Source organism: Nannospalax galili, unplaced genomic scaffold (assembly GCF_000622305.1).
Source record: "Nannospalax galili isolate Female #2095 unplaced genomic scaffold, S.galili_v1.0 scaffold199, whole genome shotgun sequence".
Classification (NCBI taxonomy): domain Eukaryota; kingdom Metazoa; phylum Chordata; class Mammalia; order Rodentia; family Spalacidae; genus Nannospalax; species Nannospalax galili.
Window position 1 is genome coordinate 2,493,038 of NW_008343559.1, and position 25,387 is coordinate 2,518,424.

Genomic DNA, 25,387 nt, shown 5'->3' on the forward strand with positions numbered 1-25,387 from the left:
GTGAGCTTGACCTGCAAATAGCAGGGAATTGTGGGTGCATTTTCTGTGTGTCTGTTAGTAGGAACAATCTACCTGAGGCATGAGGATAGACAAACCCCCAAAATAGGTATCTGGTTAACTGAATATCCAAGAGGGCAGTGAGGAGGATATAAATCACGGTCCGAAATGCCCCAAATAGACACAAAAAGCTAACTGATATCATGTCTGTGGGGTTGAGACAGTGAGTCATGGTGTCTTTCCCCTTGTGTTTTCTAGCTTCTCTTTCATAGGTATTTTCTCTTTTCTCTATAATCAGCATGTATTATTTATATAGCAAGAATAATTGATGCATATCTATTAATAGTTCAAAGTCAAGCCAGCAGGAATTGGAAGCTGATTGTAGGGAGAGTCTCGGAAATAGACGCAAGTGCGTGGTATGTCCACCGACAGAAGTAGGGATGTGAGGAACATGGGAATTGCTGACAGCGGAAGTGAATGTCTGTGGGCTGTGGTGGCTCCCATTTCATAGCCTGCTGTGAAGTAGGTATCTTCATAGCCTGCTTGATGCTTATGGTTCCTGAACTCGCCTGTCCATCCTACACTCACTGCATGGCAGACTCCACTACCATAGAGCCCAGCACCATGCCGCAGCATTTGCTCACACTTTCCCCACCTTTGGTAAATATTTACAGAGTGCCCAGTAGACTCTTCACAGCCAGACCTTAGTGATGAAAAGAGCAGGCATAGTCTGTCTTCATAAAATACCATGTAATTGAAAAGACAGATATAAATATTTAAAAATCCCTTTAATGCACCTACCATTTAAAGCATACAATTCAAACAGAATGTTCCAGAGGAAAGCAAATGATTCTGAGAAGGCATGTAACAGAGGAAACACCTCTGGTCAGGAGTTTGGGGAAAGATTTGGGGGGAAGAGAGGTGCTTGGGCTGAGAGCTGAAAGAATCATGTAGGATATTCCAAGTGGAAGGGACAGTGCCTGTGGCTCTCCCAGGAGGGAGGGAGTACAGTTGCACCATCCTTAACAACAGTGTATTCTGAGGAATGTGCTGATGGGTGATTCCATCATCAAGTGCATGTCCTACAGTGTGCCAACACAAACCTCCATGCCACAGGTCAGTCACTGGACTGGACCTCTTGATACAGAAGTGTAATTCATTCAAGACATTTGAGGTTGTGGCTGGCACCATATAGCACACTGTTTAGAATCAACTTTTTAAGATAATTAGAATCTTTACATTTATTTATTTACTTACTTATTTTGTGTGTGTGTACATGTGCATGCTGTGGTATATATGTGGAGGTCCGAGGACAACTTGTAAGTGTGGATTCTCTCCTTCCATCATGTGGCTCCTGGGAATAGAACTCTGATAATACAGTACAGCCATATATTATAATCTTAAAATATTACACACTGTACATAATCGTGTGTGCTTTTAATATCACTGGCAGCACCACAGACTTGTGATGATCGAATGTCTTGTGCAGTGATGTTATGACAGGCATAATGTCTCTAAGCAATAGGAACTTTCAGCTCCATTATAATCCTGTAGAACCACCACCATGTATATGACCCATCATTGACTGAACCTCTATTCTATGGCCTGTGACTGAGGCATATTTGAGTTTAAAAGAATGTTGTTTGGGGTCCAGAGAGAGGGACAGAGGCTGGGACTGTGTGGAGAGGTGGATGGGATGGGCCCTGTAGTGCCTTGAGGGGCACTGGAAATCGTGATCTTTATTCTAAGCTTTCAGAGTGACCTTTTGTGTAGCCCATCTGGCTGCAGCCTAGAACGAAGCTCCTCCTGGGTCTGCTGTCCCTCTGTTTCTTGGCACTTGAAACTGGTCTTGAGGGTCTGAGGAGATGCCTCCCTGGTGGTCTGGCAACCAGATACAAGGTTCCCCACTCCTCTGAGGAGCACTTAGAAGGCTCTACCCATCAGCCACTTCTGAAAGTTGCTTTGCAACTCAACTTTCTTCATGGCTTTGCAGACTTTAACACTAATGTGTGCATAACTTGCTAATTAACAGAATCATTTGGATCTGAAAACATCTTGTTCTAATGGGAGCCTGCGAAGTGCTCACATTAATTCACAGGTAAAATTATTCTGGCTCCCCCCCGCCTTTTCCCAGCTTGGCTTAATGGCTGGGGAGAATTCTCACAAGAAAGTCTCCCAGGGTTTAGAGTAACCTAGGGTGACCTATTAGTATCACCTCAACATCTTCTTTCTGGTAGCATTCCCAGTGGGCTGTCCTTGGTGGAGCCCTGCAAGGGTCCTTCCTTCTCCTTCTCCCCACTCTACGACAGAACAAACCTGCCAACTCTGAGGTACCCTGATAAGACACATGTTCTCTACAGAGCTTTCCAGTTGCTCCTTTGCCCCCCCCCCCCCCCCCCGGTGAGATCTGGGTACTTAAAAAAGTTTTCTAGCGGTGGTAATAAGTACAGAACAAAGTTTTCCATTTAAAATACTTTTAAGAGTGTGGTTCAGTGGCACCCTGTATACTTGCATTATCACAATCTAATGTGCAGAACTTTCTTCATTCCCCAAACTGAAACTCCATGCTATCTAACAAGAAGTCCCTTTCTCTAGAGCTTTTGCGTATCATGGTCACATTACATGTCCCTTGGTAGAATTGTATACCACACAGTGGTCCCCCTACTTAATCTTGAAAAGGTGCTTTCAGAGCTGCTATACCCTTGGCCCTGCTCCAGGGTGCCCAGATGCATCCTAGTGGTGAGGTATTTTCCTCAGTGGAAGCTGTACCCTCCTGGATGCCTTTCTATTAGGCTGATCTATGCTGCAGAGCAGGTGGGCTGATTAGCTCTAGTAATGCTTCACAAAGAAGCCTGAGAGATGACTAAGTCCTGCATGGCTGTGGGTAGTCACAGTGAGTTCTCATTGTACTGAGTCCTGCTCTAGGAGAAAACACACCAGGGTGTCTCTGAGATGGGCTATTTAAAAACTTGGTAGTTATGGATGAAAACAACATGTTCTTCCTCTTAGAAGTACAGCATCTGCCGATCCTTTTATTTGGATGTGCCTCCAGGACAGATTTGGAGTCCTGCCAACCTGGATTTAGATTCTTGCTCTGTCATTCATTGACTGTGACCTTGAGCCTCAGTGTCTTCATCTAAAATATGGGACTCATGGCTCCCATTTGAGTTACTGAAAAGATTGCAGGAGGTTGTGTCAATGTGGTACCCAGGGCAGTCTTGGCTCAAAATAGGAAGTGGAGGTTCTGTTGCTATTGTTGATAATGTCGTTGTGCAGGTCTCCAGGTGGTCCTGAACTCCATCATCAAGGCCATGGTGCCTCTGCTGCACATTGCCTTGCTTGTGCTGTTCGTCATCATCATCTACGCCATCATCGGCCTGGAGCTCTTCATGGGAAAGATGCATAAGACCTGCTACAACCAGGAGGGCATAGTAGGTAAGAGGAAGGCTGTGGGCAGTGGTGTCCGGGAGGCTGCCCCTTCCTGCATACCTGCAGCCTCCTGCGCTGCAGAACTGGAGGAGGCATTCAGTTGTCCACGTTTCCAGACCATGACAACGTGAAAGGCAGGGGTTGGCATGCTTTTCCTCTCATTTCTAATTTCTGTTTTCACTACAATAATAGATCTCTGTTCAAACAGCAAACGTTAGCTTTATCCAGCACTATTACGGACCATTTAAAGACGGATACAATTAGAGAAACAAAGATTCAAAAGTTTCATCAGTCTCTTACTCTTGAAGCAATTCGTAATGTATGCAGTGCCACTGTTAACCAGTGACCGTGTGCATCCCTCAGTTCACCAACGCGCTTCAGGATCAAGGACCTTCGGGAAGACTGCAGCACCAGCTCCCATCACTACCCGGTTTCTCTACCTTCTACTCCCCTGAAGTTGCCATTTTCTTTCCCATTCAAAGATAGAAGCTCCCAGGCTCCTCCCTATCCCCGAGCAGATGAAGAGGCCACCACAGAATACCCCCTTGCCATCATCAAATCCTCACTTCTCAAGAACATTTACCTCCTTGTCACAACCACCAGCCCTGCTTTCTGAGCCTCTCCTCTTTGTCTTCTTCCATAACTCAATGAATTTAAGAAAAAACATTGGCTCATTAAGCACTTTCCTGAGTGGCACCAGAGTTTTGACTTGCAGGATACGCTACAGACTGCTGTCCTAAGTGACCAACATTTCAATTTGACTTTTAAAACATCTAAACAGAAACTGATAAGGCTGTTGACAGACATATAAAGTAGGCTAACACACATATACCCATTTGCATGTGCAGACACACACACACACACAAAGTTGAAAAAACTATCCCATATCAAAGCCGTTAGCAGTGTTAAATCTATATGATTTCATTTTTCAAAACAGAGCTGCCATCTTCATTTGGGCATCACTGTAGAGAAAGGGGAATGTCTGTCTGGGGCACCAATGAAGGCTTCTTTCCTTTGTATCTCCTGTCTCCTTACTCTTATTCAGTCTGGGCTTGGAGGGTTAAGGTGCTCCAATCTATATGACAGAGTGAGTTGAATAACTCACACTCAAAAGCAACATTGTTACCTGTTGTGCAAGATGTACTGTGACAATATGTACTGATAATGGTCATCTGCAAGATTGCTAGATCACTGACACAGGTCACAGTCATAAAAACAAACAAAAACTGGGGCTGGAGAGGTGACTCAATGGTTAAGAACACTGACTGTTCTTGCAGAAGACCCGGGTTCGAATCCCAGCACCCACAAGGCAGCTAACCCAACTGTCCTAACACCAGTTCCAGGGGATCTGACAACCTCTTCTGTCCTCCGTGGGCATTACACGACATGGGTGCACTTACCTACATGCAGGCAATACATGAATATGCATAAAATTAATAAATAAAATATATTAATAAAACAAAACCTACAAGTCCTTGATTACACAATTATTTCATTGTTTTTAAATTTTAAAAACGTGAAGATTTGGTGGGGAGAGGCAGCTCAGTGGTTAAGAGCACTGGCTGCTCTTGCAGAAGACCAGTTTTCCATTCCCATCACCCACATGATGGCTATTAAAAGTCCATAACTCTGGTTCCAGGGGAATCTGACACCCCCTTCTAGCCTCTATGGGCACTGCATGAGTATCTGAAGTTACATACATGTAGGCAAAGCACTTATACACAAAAAAATAAATAAGTAAAAAATTTACAAACTGGAGATTCTATTTAAGAAGAAATTATTCACTCTCAAGAGAGCTTCCAATTTTTTGTTAAAATTGTATAAAATCAGTGATAATTTAAAATATGATAACATATATAATTTTTAATTAGAAGAATCAGCTCTTGCCTTCAACTAAAATTCTGAGATGTTCAATCTTGCTTAAAGACACACCAGGCAGGCAGTATAATGATTTATACATCCCTTTAATTCAAATCCTTCCTTTTTTCAATTTGATCTGTAGCTAGCTCTGAACCAATAGTTTATATTAATGGTGTGGCTTAGTTGGAGCTCCTTAAGAACTGACCAGTAGCCTTAGTAAATTTATGCCGTTTACAGAAGTGGTCAGTGATCCACTACACCCAGCTCATCAGGCTGTCATAGAGGTATAGAATCTCAATGATTCACCATCAGCTTGGCATGGCTCACCACTGAAATGGGAAGAAATTCTATCATAGAGCCAAAGACAGCAACTGTGCCATGGCATCAAATGTTGGTGCACCATGATGCCATGGAGAACGGATAGAAAACCTGCAACCATTTCTATCTACCTCTTCTTACTGTTGGTGAGGATTCTTACAAGTCTGTGCAAAAAAGGAGCCCTGAATAATTGGTATAGTTACAGGGCTTGTTACCCAGCCTCGGTGTCCTCAAATGGCAAGAAAATGCTGAGTGTCATAGACAAAGGAAACTGGATGGGCATAGGACACAGCCAGAAGACCAGTGAAGAGCCACCTTAAAACTGAAAGTTTTAAGGTCTTCTTTGCCTGCCTTTAGGATGAAGATCCTTCCTGGATTCAACCATTAGAGTGGTCCACTTAGGGCCATGTTGATCTTCATAGTAAACAGGACCAGGAAAATCACCCGTACTATCATCTGCCTCCTACCACAACCCTCATGACATCATGTGTGCAGTGCTTGTGTGATGGGTTTTGTCTTTCTCCAGCAACTTCAGTGGAGAGTGGTGGAAACCATAGTGTCAGGGGACAATGAGGATAGTGTCTCACAGAAAGGTGCCATGCCGGTCTTCAGTGGGAGCCAGAGTCACTGCTGGGAAAGTCCAGGACTCCTGGCTGCAGCAACCTTCCCTCTGGAACACTGCAGTTGACTCCTCCCTCTTCTTTCCTCCTCCTGCTTTCTACCCACAAGCCAGAAACTCCCACCTTCTCCCAACAGAACACACATTTGGCACCCCCAAGAAGAATAGCCCCAAGGAGGAAAAGAACCCACAGGGATCAGATCACACCTGTATCCTAGAGTAGACCAAACACCTGCTCCTTTCAGAGCCAGCATCAATGTGTTTCAGAGTTTTGTAGAACCTTTGAAATGTTTGGTTTGCTTGTTTGGTTGGTTTTGTTTGTTGTTGTTGACTGTAGATTTTAGGCTTTAGATTTAATTACCATATTTTCTGTCATATTTAGATTATACAAGTGCTTGGTGAGTTATTACATTTTTTTTTGGTCTTTTTGAGACAGGGTCTCCCTGTAGCCCCAGCTGTCCTGGAACTCACTATGTAGACCAGGCTGGCCTTGAACTCACAGAGATCCACCTACCTTTGCCTCCCGAGTGCTGGGATTAAAGGCGTGCGCCACCACGCCCTGGAGTTATTATAATTTTAATGGGACATATATACACATATGATTCTTTTTACACTTTGATATTATTTCACAGACTTAATTTTATATGCTTCTAAATTTTAGAAAACATTTTTCTTGTTAGAGCCTTACAAGGAAGCTCTGAGGCCTGCCAGAGAGTCATTGCTCTGCCTTTAGACTCTCCCTCAGTGTCCAGTGTCCAGTGCATAGGATCTCAGAAGAGACCATTTTCTTCTGATCTCATGCAACTGCAAGGCTCCTTATCTGGCTGCTCAGCAGACACACTGCCATATGCCGATACCTTTTGTTTCTGGTTATCCCATCTGTCTGATGGCTCTGGAGCCAGGGCAGAGCTGGTAGCTTTCCCCAGCACGGTAATTACCCCTGGGACTGGCACAGAATTAGTTGGCTAAACCTAGCAATGAAATCACCATTATTCTATTCTGTCTTTAAGTTGGGACCTAAAAATGTAATTGATGTTGTCTTGGTGATTTTTCCTTGGAACCCTGCCTGAAGCTCCCCTAGGATTTCAGTTCTCGTTAATACTGAGTCCATTTCTGAAATCCTTTATTTTGCCAAAGACTGAATTTAAAGTTTGCACATTGACCACTCTCTTCAATTCTGTTTTGACATGTATAGCCCACGTGGCTTTGTTTCTCCCTCCTCACATTCCTGTTTTCCTCCCGAGGACCTCATGACTCTGCAAAACAAAGCCAACACATCCTTTCCTGTTAAGCTTACTTCCCTCTGCCTGGATTGAATGTTGCTAGGACCTGCTGATCTGTGTGTTCACATTTTTCAAGTGTTCCCTTTAGTGCTTTTTATAGATACCTATTTTTACTGGATCATTGCTGCTTCTTAATTGTTCTGTGATCTTTTTATTGTTCAGGGCAGATTTAAAATAGCACAGCAGCCCTTGAACCTGTGGCTAATCTTCGTCAAGCTCATCCTCTGTCCTTTATTCACGAGCTTACTGTCCCTTCATGCCATTTTATTTTAGCATATATTTGTAAAACCCCCAAATATGTTTTCCTTCCTGTGGACACTCAGAGCTGGCTTTGGCAGTCTCCTGCTTTCCATATTTCTACTGTGTTAGGAACTGAGGCTACAGGGCAGGCTACAGACCAGCAGTCATACCATGAAGACAATCAGCATCTTTAGGCCATGAATAAAAACACAAAATAAAAGAAGATTTTCAGTTTATTTTTTTGCTTTTTGTTCTCTCTCACTCTAGAAATCTATTTCTAGAATAAGTGAGAACCAAACAGAATTTATAATTATTTGTTTCTCCATTTTCCAGTCTCTCAACTCTCAAATTTTAGGTGCTCTGCTATTTTAATGTATTATTTAGGTTTGAGAATAACATTTTCATTTCTCTCCTTTCAACAACCTTAAATTCACTATTTCAAAAGTCATAAAAAGTTGTAACTAGAGGCCCCTCCATTCAGCTGCCTTAAAGTGGAGCCCCTTGAACCCACACTTTGGAGATAGACACTTCCTACCCTCAACTAAGTCAGAGATCAGTATGGAGACCTGTCACCTTGGTCACTGAATAGCCCTAGGCAGAGAACGAGCCAGGAAGCTGCTTCATTCTGAAGAGCCCAAACCTGGGAGTGAGCCAGATGTCCATCACCTGGAAAATGGATAAACATGCCATGAAATACACTGCTCAGCAATACAAAGGAACAGACAAGACTTCAGTACGCAAGAGCGTGGTTGAACTCAGAAACACTGCACTAAGCTAAGGCAGAGGGACGTAGAGAGCCTCTGTGGTATGATTTTGTGTATATGAAACTTCAAGGAAAGGCGAGCTATGAAGACAGAGAACAGATCAGATTGTTACGGGTTAGGAACAGGAGCAAGGGTGGACTACAAACAGGCTCGTGGGAATAGTGGTGGGATGTAGATGAGGAGGTGACTGCTGTCACCAGGAAGATTCGGGCACACGTTTTCAGCCATAGCTCTCAGCTCCATGCTCTTGAGGCTCTCCCACAGTTAAGGGTTAACATTTCTCTTCTTGAGAGTGAACAGTTTCAATTAGAAATCACAAACACCAACAGCCATCCACTCTTGAGGCTCTCCCACAGTTAAGGGTTAACATTTCTTGAGAGTGAACAGTTTCAATTAGAAATCACAAACACCAACAGCCATCCAACCAGAGTTTTCCATACAAAGCCTGAGTCCCATGGGCACAATAATCACACTGTGATGGTTTGGATCCTTATAGAAGAAGAAAAGACTCTGGGCATCTTATTATCTCTAAACGAAGAAGCAGAAGCAAATTCTGTCTCTGGAGCTGTGTTTTTGCTATTGGAAGAGGCAATTGCTTGTTTGTCCAAACAGAGGCCTCTTCTCTTTGCCTTTGCCTTTACTTCTCTAATAGCTCCAAGATAAGATTCTCCGTTTCATAGACTGTGAATTCCTTACTTTGCCTTCTACTTTCCAGAACAATTTACACTTGAGATGGTTGCATCATGATTACTTTCTGATTGGCCACTTGGCCCTGATGCTGTGTTATGACAGAGTGGGGCCTTAGTGTCTGTAAAATTGATTGTTGAGGCTAAAATGCAGTGTTTATAACTTTGTTGAAAGTATTGACTTTTTAAATCATTGTGCCCCTCCAATGGATTCCTAGGCCCATGTTTTTGGTTTTCAGTGTTTTGTTTTTTTTTTTTTTTAATCCCCATGAGAGAGACCTAACTGAAATTTGTGTGTGGTTGTTGCTGAAGTTACCAATCAGCTTATCCTGCTGTTTTTCTCTCTTTTTTTCTTCATTCTCTGCCCATCCCTGCCCCCTCCCCACTGCCCTTCTGTCGTGTTTTTCCTCGGTGGTGGAGATGTTCCAGCAGAAGAGGACCCTTCTCCTTGTGCTTTGGAGACAGGCCATGGGCGGCAGTGTCAGAATGGGACCGTGTGCAAGCCCGGGTGGGATGGGCCCAAGCACGGCATCACCAACTTCGACAACTTCGCCTTTGCCATGCTGACAGTGTTCCAGTGCATCACCATGGAGGGCTGGACAGATGTGCTATACTGGGTACGCAGATGGGGCACTCAGAGGGTGGGAGCATGGAGGCCAAGAGGCCTCCCTTGACATCTCCTCTTCCTCTCCATGATGGTTGATCACACGTCAAGCTGAGGGAATGGTTGATGGATGTTTTTGATTTATTCCAGGTCTTTCCTGAGAAGCAAAGAATGATGTATCCACTCCCATGAGTCTGCCCCTCCACACACACACACTACTAACCTTAGCAAGGGTTATGTTTTCTTGGGAACCATGGAGTTAACCACTGGCACCAGCTGATGCTGTGTGGTTGAGCTGAGCCACAGCTGGTGCAAGAGCTCAGTCCAGCTCCTCTTCTGTAATCCCTTCTACTGTTAACCCTTTCCTGTCTCTTACCCAAAAGAGAGCTGAAGGCCAAATTCTCAGAGAAAAATCAGCTGGTCTTCTAAAAAGAAATGCCATAAAGAAACCATTTTTTCTTACATTGAATTGCATAGTCTTGTGGCACACTATTATGTTTTACGTGTCATATTAGTCTTTATTAGAATACTCCATCAGACAGACTATAGTGCCATTTTTCACTGTCAGAAAGACTCTGCTTATTTTTTAATATTTTATTTATTATTTTTATTGTATGTGTCTGAGTGTACTGCCTGCATGTATGTGAGTGCACCTGTGTCGTGTAATGCCGCAGAGGTCAGAAGAGGGCTTTGGATTCCCCTGGAACTGGAGTTAAGGATGGTTCGTAGCTGCCATGTGGGTGCTGGGAATCGAACCCGGGTCCTCTGCCAGAGCAGTCAGTGCTCTTAACCACTGAGCCATCTCTCCAGCCCAAGACTGTGTTTATTATATGATGCATAGTTAAAAATACTTCTTGAGTGTGGACCCACCCAGAGTATTTCCTTTAACTTCAAAAATGCCACTCATAAGATCTTGTATCATCACAACTTTACCTACTTTGAACCCTGGGAATGCCAGCAAATACACATAACGATATTCAAGCTGTCTTCATTCTAGCAGAATTGAGTCCATCGTTTGCAAAACCCGCAGGGAATATCTTCTTTGTAGTGTCTCCTACTTCACCATGAGAAATGACTTGCCAGAATCTAGTGTTGCTCTTCAGAATTTGGGTGAATAAAGCATGTTGCCATTCTTGAAAATATCATCTTTCCCAAGTTTCTCAAATAGTCAAAACCATTTAGCTATAGTGCAAACAATCTAAGAGCCTGCTTACTAGTGTCTACAAACCAGAGCAGGAAGAGTGAAAGGGAAGTAAAAGAACTTCCTCATGTGCACAGCTGCCAGGAAGAGAAGAAACGAAGCCAAGAGAAATGCTGACTTCTCCCAGAATCAGAAGGAGCCATGCGACTGTGCAGAGATGTACAGTATTACAGCTCCTCTGTGTTTTCATAAGCACCATGTTTTGTAAACGTAAAAACTTCTCAGTCCAGCCTTGATACTACTGTCAGCATGCCAGAGCCCAGCATAAGTGTGTACTGCTCTATAAATGATTACTTGGTGCTAACCTGTACTTCGTTCCCAGCAAATGTTCACCGAGTGTCCTTGTGAGCCAGGTGCTCTAGGCACTGAAGATTTGGCATGAGTAAGATCTGTTCAGCCACAGAAGCTCAGTCTATAGAATAGATTGGATTCTGAGCTGAATAACAGCAACCCCCAGACCCATGGGCCATAGACCATGTAACTGTATGGGACTGGGCTCCAGAGCCTCATTATGTGAGTCTCCAGCCCATGCCTGCAGTTGCTATGGAAAAGCTGGCTGTTGCATCAAATTGAGGGCAGGTGCAGGGATGGGGGAATAGGTATAATTTGCTTTGTTGATGGCCCTGGTGTACTTTTGTGATCTTTAATCACGCCCTCCCTCTCCCTCACTGTAAGTCATTGATACTATATCAGCCATATGTGACCAAAAAGATGCTGTCATAGTGACAGCCAGAGTAGGGAACCAGAAGAAGCACACAACAGCAACCACCAATTTTCAGCAGCTGTGTTGTGCCTTCTCCCCAGAGGGTGTGTGCTAGAACTCAAGCTGGGAACAGAAAAACTGTCAGAGGTGAAGCATCCCCAGAGCCTGAGGATGTGCCTCACTTTGACTTTCCAGCATCTTTCCAAAATGGTCACACTGTGTGTGCACACGTGTGCATGTGAGTTGCACATGCATGTGTGTGCATATATACACACATACACAGACCTTAAATTGAGAGTGTGCTTCTTGGGGTTATTTGTGATAGAGGTGCCGCCCAGCTCAGCGCTCCTGCAGTCAGGCAATTCTTCTAATTACTGTGACCTTTCTGTGGCCATTTTATCTTCTGTTTCTCTTTCACGCTTTCTTTCTTTTCCTGAACTCCTTAACTTCCTCCTCCTTAACTCTAGACCTTTATCACTAGTCCAGAGACTCTCAATGTTTTAGCATCAAACATGGTGCTTTCAAAGTATAAAAATACTCATAGTTGCCTCCAAGCCTCCAGAGTTAGGACCTCAGTGTCTGCAGAGGAAGCTCTCCAAGCCATTGTGATGGCAAGTTTGAGTTTGAAAGCCCTAGAAAGAGAACCTTTTGAGCCTCCACAGTGCTCCTATGACACTAGATCTGAACCAGTCTGGGGGCCTAGTTACCAGGGGATACAGGGGTACGGGGTCTTCCACTCAAAAGGGTGCGTTCCCTTCAAGTGTAAAATGCAAATCTAAAGGACTTGGAAGGAACAGTGAAGATTCCCATGTGTAGCAATGAAGAGGAACTCCAGAGGTGGGTTCATTTTAAACTTCTAAAACTTGTATAGAATTCCCAGGGAAAAGAAACTAAACCAAAACTCAGGCTTCTCTGTAGTTTTTTTGGGGGGAAATGACCCTTTAAGCCAAAGCCTATCCATGTACTCCCAGAATTCCTGTCTTAAAAACTGTTGACTAGGTAGAGAGAATGTGATCAGATGAAAGCAGTTCCTTAGGGCACCAGGCACCAGGAGGAGGAAGAACCCACAGCTGGGCAGCATCACCATCGGCTTCTTTCAGGGTTTTTTTTTTTTTTCTTTTAAACAAACAGCTGCCTAACACTGAGAATCTGCTTCCTAACAGTATACAGTGGGTTATAAACAGACTAACAAAGAAAATTAGCATCTCTCAAAGCCTTCATCTACTCACTCACTCATCCATCTATCATCAGCCCATCTGTCCATCCATCTAGTTTTACTCCACTGATTTTATCAGTATTAAATTCTTACAATTCAATAATTCAAGTTAACATATATTTGTTGAGCATTTCTTATGTTCCAAGGAACAGAGATGGCATGAGGTGAGGTACAGAGATCAGTAAGACCTACCTTCCAGGAGTTCAAGATATGAGACAAGGTTCAGGACTCACAAAAGAGCGTGACTGTCTGATAGAGTATGGGAGTGGTACAGGAAAGACCACCCTGGGGTGGGGAGGCATGGGGCTTTGGGTCTTGAAACTGGACAAGGAATCAGAAAGCAGACATTCATACCTGAGTAAAGCATCCCTTAGCAAGTTTAGATGCTGGAGTGAACCATGTTTTAGTTTCTTAGCAAACCCAAGAAACATCTGAGCCATCCCAAAGCATTCTTGGGTACTGTTTGATGGCTATAGGGTCCAATTTTGGACATCAACCCGGACCCCACACCCAAGTACAGCCCCCCCCCAAACTGTGAGTCAGCTGCCCACTGCATGGTGCTCAGACTAGAGCATCACTCTGTTATTCTCCCCATGAGATCAGGGCACCAGCTCATCTGGTTTTAGATATTTCAGTGCATGCAGTTTGGTTTACTGACTTGCCTGGTATTAGGAGCCTGTTGCTGTCTCCAACCTGAATGAGGCTTTTACTGTGTTCTACTGCCTGGAGAGTTTTCAGCAAAGAATGAGTAGGTGTAAGGGGTCGGGGCAGAGAATCGGCTTGCTCCTCACTGTGACACATGTGGTCAACACTAGGATTCTAGACAGCAAGATGACATAGGTCATGAAGAGCAACTATACACCAAGCCATTGCTTTACATCTCCAGCATTAGAGACTCTGAGTAGGAAGCACTGTGGCCTTTATGATTTGTACCTGCTCTTTGATAGCAAGTGGCCTGTCCTGGTACTTACGGAAACTACCTAGTTTTTGAATCCACAGTGCTTGTAACAAGAAGAAGGTCCATACGATATGAAAGCCCATGGAAATCAGCTTGGCTCAGAGAGGCCTTGAGAAGATCAGCATGCAGGTATCACTCTTCCTGTTTTCTCCCGAGGATTTGAAAGTATATGATTGGGTCCCTTTCAAGGAGTTAGATGCTGTTTTCAGAAGGGTCTTTGGTATTTCCCTTTCAGTATTACCTTTGTTCAGTCTGTAAGTTACAGGAATAAGAAGGTTATGTGTTTGTTTTAGGAAAGATTGGAGTCACCTTAGTTCTCAGGCCTGCGTACCCTGAAGGCTACAGGCTGCAGGCTTTAGGAACCAAGATGGTACTTGTCTTCCTTAGGAAAGCCACACAACTCCCTTTGTTACAGACCTAACAAAGGTCTGTAGCCCAGTGGCTTGAGAAGATCTGTCCTGTTTGAATCTCGAGACAAGGGTGATAGCAAGCTTGGTCCCTTTTAAAATATGGCTTTATTTTTCTTCTGAGTAGATCCATTTCCCTTTATTGAAGACATTAATCTCATCACTTCAGTCCCACCCTACTTCAGAGCCAGCCACCACTGAATACTCTCTACCCAGTCTGCCCCCAGAGTAGGTGGCCCAGATTAAGAGGAAAAAAACAAAGGGATGCTTTCCTTTCAGACTGGAGAATCACCTTCAAGGGCTATGACTGATTGCCACCTACCCAGGGAATGCTGGAGAAGCTCTTTGATTGTTCATCTGTCCTCAACCCCTCACCTGCCTTGAACCTCAGAAATAACTAGCCCATAGCCAAGGAAGGGATCAATGTTGAACTGTGGGATGGAAGGTAGAAATCTTGAGTTTCCCCTTTATGACCCTGGCTGCTTATGAAGCCATGGTCTTCAAATCTGTAGCTCCATCCACTGAGGTCCTTAATGAAACTAAGCCACCTACCTTGTGTGACCCAGAGGAAAGGACATCCAAAATGATCAAGACCCTAAGGAACTCGCTAAGGAAAATTGGTTTATGTGGTCTGGAGGGCTGTTTTTGATGAAGAAATCAAGTTTGGGGGGTGAGTGAGGACCCAGGAATCCATTCTAAGGAAGCTGGAGGAGGCCATCCAGCCCTTCCTCCCACTCACCATCTGCCCAGGCTCTGGAAGCAGCTCTGCTCGATGAGACTGAGCTACAAAGAGCATGTCATCATCTGCTGGAGCCTCTGCTCCCACCTATCCCATGGGAAGGGGTCCTCAGTCCAGGGATTAAAGGCACACTGCTCAGAACACACCAGGTCTGTCAGGACAGCCCTCAGACACCTTGCTGTCCTTTGGGGTTGATACAGATCAAGCCAGAAAGTCATTAGAGCTGGTTGGTAACACAGTCTGGGTATAGGCTCGAGAGGGGGTCACCGCATTGCAGGATTGTGTGCATCGTGCTGTATCTGCATGTTTTCTGAAGAGAATCTGTAGTTCTCACCAGGTTTTCCTGCTCTCCCCACTCTCCCCAAATAGGCTAGAAGCACCAACTTAAAGAAAAAGGAAGAGACGCCTTCTAACCTATATTAACAGGAAGACACTTATCACCTAGGGTCAAGCTTTCCTTGCCACATGCCTGGGACCCTAGCTAAGGTTGTTTTTATCCTTTTCTTTTACAGTAGCCAAAGGTCCAATGCAGCACTCACGCCACACATCCTAGGCACTTAGCAAATGCTTGGTGAATAAATATGTACACTATCTGACCTCTTTAAGAGCAGGCAAAGGACCATTGCATTGGCCCCACATTACACTGAGATGTGCAGGCCCTGGTATGGCAAGGCCACCATGACCAGGCACATGGCTCCCTCACTTTTCTCTCCCTGGTCCTGTTTCACCAGTCCTGCCTCTGCTTATGTTGATTGGTTTTGTTTTCCTCTCCTAGTGTGAGACTAACTCCACTAGTCTGGTTTCCATTGCACTGTTGGTTCAGTCAGTTCCTCCTGATCAAAGACCGACCCTGACTCCCTGCAGTGGGGACAGAGTCCACACAAAGACCTGCTGCCCCACGTCTGCTAGCACCTGCTGCTTTGCTGGCTGATTTACTTATTCCTCTGCTTCCATTCCACAGCCAGGGGAGCTTTGCAGCTGTGTGCTTGGTTTCTATCAATGCCAAGTCCCTAGGAAACCCCACTTGCCATCACAGGGTCACTTGGAGTCTGGGCTTCCTTCCTGCTCCATGGCTCCCTCTGCTGTCGGTGACTCTACTGTGCAAAGTCCACACAGCCCTGCTTGACCTGGCCCTTGCTTTTGTAACCTCATACAGCAGCAGTCTTCCGTATTTCCTGTTCCCTACTTCCTCTTTCCTCCTACAGTGCATCTACTAGTCCGTATTTGTCATTGCTTTCTTATGTGTATGTCCCCTGCTGGTAAAGGCTTCCTATTTACAGCACAGAGCCTACCATATCTTAAGTTCATTCATTCACTTGACAAACACTGACTTAATACCTTTCAAACTCAAGGCACTCTTCCTGGCACATTGAATTCACTAGTGAACAAAATAGACCACATCCACCTGTGTCCATATTATAGCTTAGAAGACAATTTGTTACTCAATGTGACAAATAAGAAACATACACTGTGGTAAAGTTACAGCTACTATGGAAAAATAGAACAAGGTGTGTGGGAACAGGAATGCTCAACAAACTGTTAAATTGAATTTCACTGTGACATGGCTGGTAGGCATATGCTGGGAACTCTTCCTTACTGACTCAGTTCAAACCAGTGAGCCACAGGCACAACTTTCGCACAAGCACTGTGACTACATTGGTGGATTCTTTCCCACCCATAAAATAGCAAGCCAATCAGAGCAGTCAGGTCTCCAACTACTTCTCAGTCCTTAGTTATGTCACATGCAGAATGTCATATTTTCCACCACATTTCAGATAGCGAATGAAGTCGCTAAGAGTCTGAGCATAGGGCCCTGATGCCCCAACACATCTGTAACTCAGTAGAGGCACGCAGGTAGAAATCAAATTGAGGCAGCAGTTATCAGATTTTAACATATCTCAGAATCACTTGGGTTGGCCATGATTATAATCGTAATGCAGGCATCTGAGCTACACTGAGATCCTAGCCTTGGAGACAGGACCCAGAAATCTGCTTTGGTTGATTCTCCCAAATTGGCCTGGTGATCTTAGGGCCATACTTGGAGCAACTTTTCTGTCCCATGTAGAGGAGGTACGTGGAGAATCACAGTATGTTATGTCCTTACAGATAAAATGGTCCTCAAACTCTGGCATGCATTGCACATAGGTCACCTATAACATAAAAATAAGTTGCTGGGGCCTCCCCCAGAGCTTCTGGGTAAAATGAAGGATGAGCATTTCTAGATGAGTTCCTGATGATGGTGGTTCTTGAGGCCACACTGTGAGAACTGCTGATGAAAGTTACTCAGGACACTGGTACCTTAGGAATTTAGAGTTTTATAAACTAACTTCACAAACGACAGCATTGAGGTTCATTTTTAGTAAGCTAGAAATAAACCGTGTTTAGTCTGCTTAGAAAATATCAGAAGAAATAGAATTGAGAAGCTCCACCAGAATACATTTCCTCTTTAATAGAAACGCTGCCTATGACTTGTCTTCACATCCCCTTTATCCAGAAGTAGGCTGGAAATGTCTGCTTCAAGAAGCAGTAGGTAGAGGATGGCTGATGGGTTATGTGTTCATTTCTGTGGTGTACATACTGCCAACATAGCCAATGTCAACCGACCAACAGGAAGTCACTGAGCATGGAGTTCAGAAGAAATGTGCACAGTGAGCTCCCCACAGCCCAGAGGAAACAGTTCCACCTCCCAAGGCCTCCAGTTCCCATGGGTGTTTGTGACTCACCACAGAGTGACTATATCAGTCCATCAGTCACAGGCTAAGTACCACTTCTGTCTAGGCTGTGGTGTCAGGGACGGGTTCCCTTCTCGGCCTCATAAACCAGAGGTTCTGCCTCTCCTGGCCCACTTGATTGTGAAGCACTGAGGTTGATCCCCTGTGCTACTTGGGCATGCCCAGGGTCCATGTGGCAAGTCCTTAGGAAGAACATTCTCTCGTGTGCTGTAAGCCTTCAGTCTCTATCCCTGACAGTTAGGTTGACCCTTTTCAGAACCCAAGATCAGTCTGCCTCAGGGTGCATCTTAAGATTCAATGGCCACAGAAACTCAGATGCGCTAAGCTCATTCCAGACTGGGGGGACAAATTGCTTTGTGAGATGACACACCTTCTTAGACAAGCAAATAGAACACTTGGAAGCTATTTCTTTTCCAGAAAATAAAACAGCAGGGAGACCCAGGCAAGATTTCCCTTGAGCTAGCCCACACAGGCCCCTTATAGCTCAGACCAAGGTCATAGGGAAGGATTTTGAATAGGGATGAAAAGCCAAGGTAGTAGCAGATCATGATCCACATCAACAAAACCTGAGTTCAGCCCTTTGCCTCCTGTGGATCTCCCACTCCCTCCCTGCCTCTCTCTCGCCCTCACTTTGCTTCCTCTGTCCTAACTCTCCTTCATCTTTCCAGATGCAGGACGCTATGGGCTATGAGTTGCCCTGGGTGTATTTTGTCAGTCTGGTCATCTTTGGATCCTTTTTCGTTCTAAATCTGGTTCTCGGTGTGTTGAGCGGGTAAGCTGACCATTTCTGTGTCCTCTTTACAATGCAGCCGAGCAAGGTCCCAGGTTCCACTATTTTCAATGCAGAATCCTCAGAGACAGGACCCTAACAGGCCCAGGAAAACAGGAAAAAAAAAATTTTCCATCCAAGCACAGATTCTGACCATTGGCTGCACAAGCTGTTTGGCCTCTGAGTTGCACCTTGAGGATCCCAGGTCCCACGCTGCTCAGATCAGCGTCAGGGAGCCAGTGGCTGGCGCTTGGCCGTGCTCGGTTGCTGTGTGTGCCTGACTAACTATCATTCCATTCTTCCAGGTCAATGATGCCGTAGGAAGGGACTGGCCCTGGATCTATTTTGTTACACTAATCATCATAGGGTCATTTTTTGTACTTAACTTGGTTCTCGGTGTTCTTAGCGGGTAAGCAGGACCAAGGAAATGGTCTTGATTTTTCCACTTATTTTTATTTATTCTTTCTGCTATTCCTGGCACTACTCTGTTTCTGACTCTGATGAACCGGGATAAAGGGTCACTCAGGAGCCTTGGAGTGAAGGTCTTTGGCCTGGCTGTGAAAAGGGTCAGATGCACAAGGGTTAATTCATTGGTAAGGGTGGTGGACCCTGGAGAAGAGATACTCAGTCTTACCCACCCATCCACACCGAACCCCTCCCAACCTCAGTAGCTGCTCAGGTAGGCAGGATACTTCTCCCTTGTGTCCTAATGACTCAGCCAGGGGAGCAGTGTAGTAAGACCCTTGAGTGGGAAAGTCTTCACAGCAAGAATCTGAAAGATTCACAGTGGCCTTGCAAGTAAGTACTTGGCTCATATCATGAGCCAGTTATGACCTGCACACTAATAATATAGCTTTTAAATAACTTTTTATTCAGTAAATAGGACAGAAAAGGAAGAGTTTGGTTTAAAATATAAGCAGGAATGGAGTATAGCTCTGTGTTAAGAGTACCTGCCTGGCATGTACTGGCCCTATGTTCCATCCCTAGCACTGAAAAAATTAAAACAACACCCCAAAGTGTGTGTGTGTGTGTGTGTGTGTGTGTGTGTGCAAACATACAGACTAAAAGTCTACTTCTCCTCAGTTCTCATTTCAAGGTCAAGCAGTCTTTTACTGAGATTACTTTTATGAACACAAAAGAAACCAAACTGTTTAAAACCAAAGGTTATTTAAGAAAGGATGCGATGGAATTTTGTTTCCCTTTACATCTAGCCAGGGAGCCACAAATGAACCTATCTGTTTTCAACCCTTGCCCAGAGGCTAGAACTGAAAGAATGGCACATGACTGGGGCATCGAGTGATCCAAGGATGGCCAACATCTTACCATAAAGTCCAGGGGTGTTTCCTCAACCACCTATTACTAGTTCACTGCCAGCCACGCCAAAGCCTGACATCTAAATGCTCCTGGTGACCCTCTGGCCCTCTCATGGGGGACTCACCCACTGACTTTGTTACAGAGGGGTGGGGTGGGGAATCTGTTTCCGCCCTGCTTGAACAGGCCAGTTGCTTTCATAGCCTTCTCAGGCACCTAGGGACTTCCTGCTGGGGGTAGTGAAGGGAGCTGGAGGGAGGCTGTACAGAGTGGGACAGTGCTCTACTTCCCGCCACAGCCAGGTGCAATGCAGGGATTGCGTTCACTCTGGGACGGAATGAAGAAAAGAATCTGCTCTCTCCTTACTCCTCCCTTGGCCCTGGATGGCATCTTGTCTTTTGCCAAGGCGAGACCACACAGGAGATGTGGGTGGAAAAGGAGAGTTGAATAATGTAAGCTCCTGGTTAGCTGCCTGGAGGGTGTAGGGATTTCATTTTTATCTTCCAACACAAGAAAATGGCCTGTTGTTTATGTGTGAATCTCCAAAGACAGAATTGGAGAAGAAACCAACCTCATTATGCCCATCCAAGACAGAAACTTGGCTCTTCCATCTCTGCATTTGCTGGATGCCGAGTACGTGTTTCACCTCCATTTTCCCATCTCAAAAAAGTGAAGGTGGCACCAACTCATAGGTGGTTGTAGTTATGGATTGAGGTCTTGATGTAGAATGCTTACCATAGTAACTAGTAGCCAATCAGTGCTCAATAGCAGTGCTATTCTGCAATGATTATTGTTTACCTGGAACTATTCAATAGAATCATCAAAGCTGGAACCACTTTAACCTTCTTTTTAAAGATGAGTGACATGAACCAAGAGATGTCACTTTGCTGGTAATCAGCAGACATGGGCCCAGAACTCCAGCTTAGCGTGGCTCCTTTTTCACATCACTGCCTGCTAGATACACATTGACTGAGCTTGGTTTTTACACAGCCCAGAGCTCTAAGCCTTAAAAAACCTCAAATTCCATTTTCTTCCCCTGGATGTTAGGAACTAAATCTTAGCTCGTAAACTTTCTCAGGGAGTCCAACATGGAGGAAGGACTGGACTGCAAAGGCCCCTTCTTTCCCCTCCCAGAGGAATGACCAGCCTGGAAGGATCAAATCAGAGTAGTCAAAGCTGCTGACACTATAAAAAGGTCATGTTGAAATCATATCTTGGTCACATTTACGTCAAGTGAGGATAAATGTGTAAAATCATCTTACTCTAACTCTGATGCTTAGCTATGTTCAAAACATTCAGTGGACACGGAACAAGAACATAGAGGCTCTTCAACCTCTGAATCTGTAAGCTAGAGTTCACACATTGATCTGTTCTGGAGCCTTCTCATACCTGACCATTCCCAAAGCTACAGCCCATTTCTAGCAGCTCCAGAAACACTGATGGACCCTCTGCCCAGTCAAGCAGGTGTCTGTGGGCAGTTGTCTCCCTTTTCTGGCTTTTTGTCAAGTACTGGTCACTCTGAATGGGTTGCTTCAAACCTGTACAGTGACAAAGCTGGAAACAGGCTCCTGTTGGTTGACCACAAACAGGTGATGCTTTCAAGTTGGCATCTTGATTAGTCAGGACAACAGTGTAATAGTATGCAAAAATATGCAAAATGTAATGCTTATGTAGTAATATGCAAAATAAAACCCATCCAGTCATTCATCAGCTAGACTCAATTAGGCCAAACTTATAGTGCTTTCAAAGAAGTCTTAGAACCCACAAAATGCACTGTCACAGGATAGTATGAACATACTGTGCCTGGGTCTGTGCTCTGTGTGTCACCTATATTAGTTAGTCTTAATGACACCGCCATGAACTAGGTGCTACTCATGTTTCCTTTCTACAGAAGAAAAGAGTGAGGTTTAGAAGAGGTAACTCCATCTATTATAACAGATGAAAGGCAAGGCTCCAGGACTGGGCCAGGGCATCATCAATCCATAGCCTTTCAGCAATTTCCATGGTATACCTGCCACCAATTCATAACAGGAGGAAGTGTGGAGGTAAAGATCAGGAGCGAAAACTGGAAAGGTGATGGCAAAAGGGTGCAGCAGAGGCTGCTGGGTACAGCCAGGGAACAGAAAAAGACCCAGCTGCAAAAACACAACATGGCAGGCTCAGTGGGGCAGGTCGTTCAGTGTGGGGACAGGAGGCTCTGCAGGACTTAATGGGCCATTCGAGATGCAGAGACAGCTCAGCAGCGCTGCAGCTGTGGAATATCCTGTGACTGAGGGAGTGGGTGTAGAACCCTACATCCATCAATTAAGGATAATAATCTTTTCAGCCCAATGAAGTAGCTCATCCTCATAAATTAGGTCCTTTAGTCAGCAAGGAAAGGTTGAAGTGTGCCTGGTGTGTTCTGACTTTCTATATTTTCCATTATAAAGGTAGACATACCAAGATGTTGTTCACCTGGGCCTTTGTATCCTTTATATAGAATCCTTACATATCCAGAACGTCTTATTTCTGTTAAGGTCACACACAGAGTAGGCATGAAAAACTCTGGGATTTTTTTTTCAGAATTCTTCCATGGTATCTATAAATCCTCACATCAACTCTCTACAAGACTCAGACTGGCATTACTACAGATAATTGGATTATAATTGCTTTCCTCTAGAAAGCATTCGCCCATTAGAATGAGAACTTTGAAGTAATAGGTAGAGGTGGAAGTCTGTCCTCTGAAATCTGGGTCTTTTTGGTTTTTGTGGTCACAAATGGGGGCTTCGGAAGTGTGGCATATCTAGGATCTCTTATCTGGATAATTGCCCCGTCCTCTTTCATATCGGGAGACAAGAACGTCTCTTGCCTTAAAAAAAAAAAAAAAAATGGAGAGGGCCTGATGGATGGGAGTTGTACAGCCTGGAAGTATACCTGGAACATGGTGCTACAGTTAAGACAGGACACCCAGCAAGAAGGAGAGGGGAAAGGCCAAGACATGCTATGGGAGGGAGCAGGAGAGGTGTCACACAGAGTGATTCTCATTATTCACTGGTGATGTTCTGCTAAGTCACCACAGACAATCAGTGAATACTAGACCGGTGATCTTATGCAAAGTACAGGGCTAGATTCCTGTTAATGAGTGTCTGTCACATTTGGCAACCAATTAAAACAGAGCCTTATGTGTGTTCCATTTAAACATACCTTATTTAGTAACTATCACTGATTTGTTACCATTAGACTCATATGGTCATCAGTACTGTAACTCGTGCCTGAACGAACTTGTCTAACACACATTTTCTCTGTACCACACATCACAGCCCTCTCGTTCTAAGAAACAATTAGACCATTCTTCAGAGCTACGCTTGGGGCCATTTTAAACTTGAAATCACCAATAAACAGGACAAACATGCAAAAGACATGACACTAAATAGATTGCCCTTACTTTTAAAAAGCATTGCTTAGGCTACAAGAACTGAATCAAGAAGGAGAGCATCCACCTGTTTGACCTTCGGCAGGGAGCATGTAAAGTGCTTTTCACTTTTCGCCAATATGTGCACGTCCACAAGTGTCTGTGGCCGTGCCATGAAGATTGATTTGGAGGTTACAAGCAAATTTTAGCAAACTCACAAATAACAAAATTATTATCTAATCTGTATTGATTTTCCCAGAGCCTAACACCCCATGGTGAATATTGATTGATCGGTCACTTCCTAGTACATGCTTTACATGACTGAACACCAGCCATCCCTCCCTCCATATGTTATGTTGGCCATTGCTACTGACAGATGTACTCCTGCCTTGTGACAAATGCTGCAGTGGTGACTGATTGTCTCACTGGCTGCCCTGGGCTGGGGACAGCCTTTCAGGCTGAGGCTTCATGTCTTCATTATTAGCTCAGTCTCCACAGCAGGCACATGGCTGGCATCCAGGCAAGGAAAGAGAGCCAGGAACTGTTACCCAGTGCATCAGCACCGCATGTGGTCTGGTAGTCCATGTGGCCATAGGCCACCCCCATGGAACCAACAGAGCCTGATGCTGCCTTCCTGCCCAGGCACCTTCTTCAGCCCCCCTCCCACAGCATGTCCTTCCTCTCCAGGACAAAAATGAAATGTGTGAAATCCCCTTAGGAACATGTAGACACTTCTTTTTAGTTTGCTCTCTATGTATGTTTCTTTAGGTCATCACAGGTCCAAGGGCATAGATAGTGAACTTTCACTCTATGAACAGATGCTGTAGAACAGGGGTGAACACTTCCTGACACCAGCTGAATCTCAATTCTATTTTTCTCAAACTCCATAAAGAAGGATGGGTAGGTGTTTTATAACTAAAACTTGAACTCTCTGCAAAATCATCCAAAAAAGCTAAAGGAAACTCTTAGCAACTCTGTCCCTTTGAAACCCACTCAAACCCACTCCAGGGGCAAGAGATGAAAAACCAAGTGGGTGTGGGCAGAACGATTGCCAGGAGAGGGTCCTAGAAGTGCAATTTTTGGAGTTTATTGGCACAGGGAGGGAAGTACTCTCTGAATTTTCTGTCTCTAGAGAGTGAGGTCAAGGCCACGGGAGGCTTAATCATACATAAAGTAAGAAGAGTCAAGGAAAGGAGGGGTTGGCGTCTTTCCATGCCCACTCCAACACAAAAGCAGGGCAGAATCAAAGCCAAACCAGGCTCGCACCTTCACTGTCATCTGTCAATCTAGTCCCTCTTTCCTGGCCTAAAGCTCTCTGGGAAGGAAATAAAAGTACCCATCAGTTGGCAGGAAGCCTAAGAAAGAGCAAGTTCAATACAATTATAATTGGATTCAATCAAATTTAAGAAGAAAATTCAATCCAAACCAGAGCATCATTAAGGAGGCAGTTGATAAGAACTCATTAGCTTGAGAGCCCCCAGTTCTCCCAATTAAAACATTCCCTAGGCTCATCCTGGACCCCAACCCCATTTCACCATGAAAAGAGTAAGTGATAAAACCTGAGCTCTGCCAAGCATCACAGGCAAAATGCAGACGTTAGGCAGGTGGTATATGACAATACAGCCACTCATATGTACAATGAGCTTAACTGGCCCCTAAGGCTTGTTGGTGACATCCTTCCCTCCGGGTATATTTCCTCTGGAGCACTTGGCTTGTGCATGAAGCTCTGTTGAGTTGATTTCCATAGTTTGGTGTCCTGAACCAGGCTTTTACTGAGCAAAGAAACAAGAATCATGGCCCAGGCATAAGTTAAGACACCAGAGAATTCACATGAGCACACATCCCCACTTACCCACCCCACCCGCATTTCCACTACCAAGGTCCCCATTTCCCATGGATTGGTAAAGAAACCAACCAAACCCTCCTGTCCACCCAGTGGGGAAGAAGAGGCTCAGACCTGCTGTGGTGGCTGAGAACTTGCTTTGTCGGTTGCTGTCTATACTGCTAGCCCTGCCCTTGCTTAAAGTGACTTGAAAGTCACAGAGTATTCGAATAGGACCAACTGTCAGAACTTTCTCAGTTGGCCCTTTTTCCAGCAAACCTAGGCCAGCTACAATATCTGCTCGCTATTGACTTAAACTGCATCACTAACCTTGATAC

At 44.7% G+C, this 25,387-nt stretch overlaps 1 protein-coding gene across 1 annotated transcript in view; it reads left to right on the forward strand.

The window, feature by feature from the left end:
* The window catches only part of Cacna1c (calcium voltage-gated channel subunit alpha1 C), a 617,044-nt gene that overhangs the window by 413,916 nt on the left and 177,741 nt on the right, over positions 1-25,387 (forward strand). Inside the window, 3 exon segments of the mRNA XM_017799802.2 lie at positions 3,274-3,432; positions 9,617-9,813; positions 18,831-18,934. Of these exon segments, the coding sequence (XP_017655291.1) occupies positions 3,274-3,432; positions 9,617-9,813; positions 18,831-18,934 (460 nt within the window).